The 5,000-nt window shown below is 32.4% G+C and overlaps 1 protein-coding gene across 1 annotated transcript in view; it reads right to left on the reverse strand.

The window, feature by feature from the left end:
• Window positions 1-829: 829 nt before the first annotated feature.
• The window catches only part of LOC137652142 (uncharacterized), a 9,214-nt gene continuing 5,043 nt past the window's right edge, over window positions 830-5,000 (reverse strand). The window contains exons 2-4 of the mRNA XM_068385344.1: window positions 3,928-4,026; window positions 3,537-3,554; window positions 830-2,073 (exon numbers count right to left, since the gene is read on the reverse strand). Of these exons, the coding sequence (XP_068241445.1) occupies window positions 1,223-2,073; window positions 3,537-3,554; window positions 3,928-4,015 (957 nt within the window). The 5' untranslated portion in view covers window positions 4,016-4,026 and the 3' untranslated portion in view covers window positions 830-1,222. The remainder of the gene's footprint in view (window positions 2,074-3,536; window positions 3,555-3,927; window positions 4,027-5,000) is intronic.

Consider the following 5,000-nt stretch of genomic DNA (forward strand, 5'->3'; position numbering starts at 1 on the left):
GTCCACAAGCAATCTGAGCTCTAAAATGACTGTTTTAGTATAGCATCTCGCGGCTAAATGTCTCTTCTATCCTTCCGATTAAATAATCTTAAAAATACTGAGATTTTCAACCCCAGCCCACATTCAGGTCAAGTAGCATCTCTGCTCTTATATTCTTTATTTGGAGATCCAGCAGATGAAAAAATATCATCTTTGCATTTACTCTCATAATGATAAGTTATACTAAACTCATTCAAGAGTATCCGTTTCACTTTATTTTTACACACCATAGTCATCCTTCCGTTTTCCTGTACATACCCTTACTTTTTATCATGCAACTGTACCTCAAATCATTTATTTGTTCCTTCACTAAGGCTTTTATTTTTCCATTCCATCACTTTATTTATTTTGCACCCTATCACGTGCTGTTGTACCTCATTACATATACTCATCATCTGATCTTCATATCTTTTTTTTTTTTTTCACCCAAGCCCACAGTTCCTTTATTTTCTTCAAATATGCTCTTTAAACTTGTCTTACGTCTACTGCCATATTTTCCCAAGTGGTACCACTTATGAATATTTGTTTCGACCAAGTAATCGTCATTTACTTACGCTGTACTAAAACATTATCAAAAAAAATTCTTCCTCGGCATTTTCCTTTCCCCAAGTATGTGCAGAGATATTGCCAATGACTGAGCCGCTTTGGCCAATTATTCAAGTATATCCTATCAATGTCAAGAAAACGTTCACCTAAAAAATCTTTAAAAGTCGTTTAGTCTTCTATCTTTTCTTACAGACTAATCTTTCTTATGATTTGAAAAAGGGGGAAGTTTAATAAAATTCCTGGATAAATGTTCATCATATATTTAATTAAACAAAATCTTTATTAATAATTTAGCAGAGAAACAAATTTTGTAGTACTCTCATATTAAACTTTTAATGATTATCATTTGGTAGGCTATACATCATCGGAGCTGGTCATATTGAGTCGAAAAGTTTCTCTCTATTTTATATAACAGATAACTGATTTAATACTGCATTTTCTCAATTTTAAATCAATATAATGTATTTGTAATTTATAATAACACATGTGATAAAATAAAGAAAATCATGCACTTCTGATGATATAAAGGTAACTATATAGTTTCCAATAACCTAGTTTAATCTAAGAGTTTAAGTTTTCAATAAGGTCATAAATATTTCATCAAAACCTCATAATTCTCTAATCCATAGTGTGTCCCTTAAAGCCAATAAATCAAAGGTACTGTCTGGAATATGTTGTTGTAAGGTATAAATTCTGGTGATAGTGAATGTGAAGAGTCTAGTGCATTAGGATATGCCATAGGCATTACGAATCCTTCCACAGAATTCTGTGTTAATCCTTTTATACCTGTAGAGCCCAAGTTTGGAGGGAATACCTGCCAGTCGCCAGTCCCAGTAACAAGACTCCGTACTGGTCCACTGTACCCAGAGATTGAGCCTGTCCCCTTTAAACCCGATTTATATGATGGAACTCCTCCCTGAGATGGGATAAGAACAACTGAAGAAGCCGTTTTATCACCAGATGTATCGTTTTGTTGCTGCAATGAAGAGTGGGCGCTCCAATTTCCAGTTCCAATAACAAAACTCCCATCGGGACCACTAGAGCCAGAGATTGTTCCAGGCCCAGTTAAAACAGCATGAGATGATGAAACTCCTCCCTGTGCTGGGAAAAACACCATTGAAGAAGTATTTTTATTAACAGGCATCGAGTTAGGGGCAGTACCTTGCAGTGGTTGTATTGGTGCGAAAGCATTCCAGTTCCCTGTCCCAGTAACTAAACTGCCATAAGGACCACTAGAACCAGAGATTGTGCCCGGCCCAGTTAGAATAGCGCTGGACGAGGAAATTCCTCCTTGTGAAGGGAACATTTGCCAGGAAGTCACAGGGTTCAATAACGATAAACCATTTAGAGGAGTCTCTAATATAGGTAATGAAGAAAAGATATCTTCGTTGTTTTGTTGCTGAACTCCATCATTTTGATACAGTGGCCAAAGGTGGTAAGGGAAGATTGAGTCCCCTATGTCAAATTTGAACATTCCCAATGGAACATCTGAAAACATGAGATCATCTATTAAATCAACAAGTCAATGCAAGAGTTTAAGAACACTGATATCTGCCATCTAATTAAATCTTTCCAAAAAATTAGAAATTAATGGAGAGATGTATACCTTATATTGTACTTTAATTTATCTGTAAATGGAAATATACAAAGTAAAATATCTGATAGAATAAATTATAGAGTTATACATTTGCAGTATGACCATTCACACAAACATAAAATGTATGAAAATATATAGAATATTTAAAGAAAATATTCTCTCTCTCTCTCTCTCTCTCTCTCTCTCTCTCTCTCTCTCTCTCTCTATATATATATATATATATATATAGATATATATATGTATATATATATTTATATATATAAATGTATATATATATATATATATATATAAACACATTTATATATGTATATATATACATATACTGTATTTATTGTACACACACACACATATATATATATATATATATATACATACATATATATTCATATATATATATATATATATATATTCATATATATATATATATATATATATACATATATGAATGGGGAGTCATAGATAAACCCCCTTGCCTCCTATACCGACACAAGAAGTTCATCAACAGGGCTTTGATGTCAAGTATGTTAATAACATCTATCGAACCGTTTCTAAACTTTTCTCCCTTCCCTCGTCGGCGTACCTTTTAATGATACACTCTTTGTACTGATCTAATTTCATATATATTCTTTCCACATGACCTAGCCACCTAAGGTAGGCTACTCTCCCTGCATCATGTTAGTACTAGCAATGTACCTCACAGAATGCACTGTAGATATTACCTAAAGGTCTCTGCTGCCTTCATTTGGCCTTAGTTGTACTTTCTTTTTATCTTTTATTATGACCTCCATTTCTGATTCCTCTATTCCATTTTGTAGTCCAACCGCTTAAATTTCCTTTTTATGGAGTAATAAAAGGGTTTTCCCACAGTTGGACATGGGTGATAAACGGTTTCAAAGGTTCCAGAATCTGGTAAAATAGCTCAAATTCCATAATTCTAATCATAAGGTTCTCAGATGAAGAGCATCTCCTATGCTAATGTTGACTTTCTTACGACTTCATGTCTCCACAATTCTAACCTTTTGTTAAGTTTACACCATAAATACAAAACAACCAATTCACCCTTACTTTATAATCCCTGAATGTATTTCCATCTTGGCTTTCACAGGAAAGATATGTCTCTTACTAAATTTTTCCACACAACCTGGTACCTTTCTTGCCTCTATTCGGTGGTTCATATTACCATTTTTCATCGAACTTACTCTCAGATATTCATACAAATCAACCATTCCTAATGTGCCATCAATCATACTCATCTTCATTAATCCATCTTCCTGTTTTCCACATACTGTCAATACCGTAGTCTTGGTCCCATTTATGCTCAATTTCCCTTGTAAAATATAGTAGACGATCTTACCATCTTCTGCCATTTCTCCTATGGAAGTATGAAAGAACATTATTTCAGACCTACTTTCACATTAAAAATTAAACATTAAAAATTAAACATTAAAACATACTCCAATATGATATGCTGTTGACATTTTGGTTGGATAAGGTACAGTAATTATTTAGTGCCTTCACAGAAGTCACTGCTATTTTTATGGAAATCTTTAACGCTTGCGTTTAAAATTTAAAGAAACACCAATGAATGTCGGAAGGAGAGTTGCATAAAAAGAAAAAAATATTAAAACTAATATTATTTAGACTCTTGATGGAAAAGCTTATTTGACTTTCAGTTTTTAATGCATGTAATATTCTCATTAAGACATCGGAAATCAATACAAAAAAGGAATAGAATCAAGTCTTACCAGGCCTTCCTTGGACCACAATGCTCTCCCAAGCAGGTAGGAATCCAGCCAACACCAGAAGCATCACCAGCCGTTCCATTATAGACATCAAATTGAGATCTGAAAATTAAATATTGAAAAAGATTACTCTCATACTGGAGATGATGAGGATTTTGATGACGAGGAGGAACATACAATGGAAATAATTACTGTAAGCCAAAGAATGTACTGTACCATGTATGTTAAATGCTATAATTTCCTATAACTTTTACCCTCATGAGTAAATGAAATATCCAAAATATGTTTAAGGTAATTTTAGTAGAATCCGAATACCGGGAGTGATAAACAAATCAAGAAAATATAGTTCCCCTAATATTAATAGATTAAATATCTCACAGTAAAAGTCACAATAGGGATTTTTTCCTTACTTTTATATTTTATTCTTTCTAAGCAAGGTGACAAAATTTCTGGAGTTCGTTGCAGTTTCTGTATGATACTATATCGTGCTCAGGCTGGGAAAATTACATACTCATTGTATTGATAACACCTTTACTTCACTATAAACTTTTAACATAAGGGGTTTTTTTTCTATAGACAGTGACGATTCCGTTTGAATACTCCAAATAAGCCACATTTCTATGGAATATTCTATGGATATGTACCTCGTACATGAAAGCTAAGTAAAAGTTATAGATAGCAGAGGTAGAAGGGATTTGAAATAGGTCATCAGTAAATAGATAATCAGGACAAGGAACATATCTTCACGAACATCATGTGCAAATACTGAAGGCCATATGTACCACCTTCAACTACTAAAGCAATAAAGATATCCGATTTAATATGCATAAATATATATATATATATATATATACATATATATACATATATATATATATATGTATATATACTGTATATATATATATATATATATGCATATATATATATATATATGTGTGTGTGTATAAATGTGTGTGTATATATATATATGTATGTGTGTGTCTGTGTATATATATATATATATGTATATATATATGTATATATATATATATATATATGTGAGTATATATATATATATATATATAGATAGATAGATA

The sequence above is a fragment of the Palaemon carinicauda genome, chromosome 1, assembly GCF_036898095.1.
Source record: "Palaemon carinicauda isolate YSFRI2023 chromosome 1, ASM3689809v2, whole genome shotgun sequence".
Classification (NCBI taxonomy): Eukaryota; Metazoa; Arthropoda; class Malacostraca; order Decapoda; family Palaemonidae; genus Palaemon; species Palaemon carinicauda.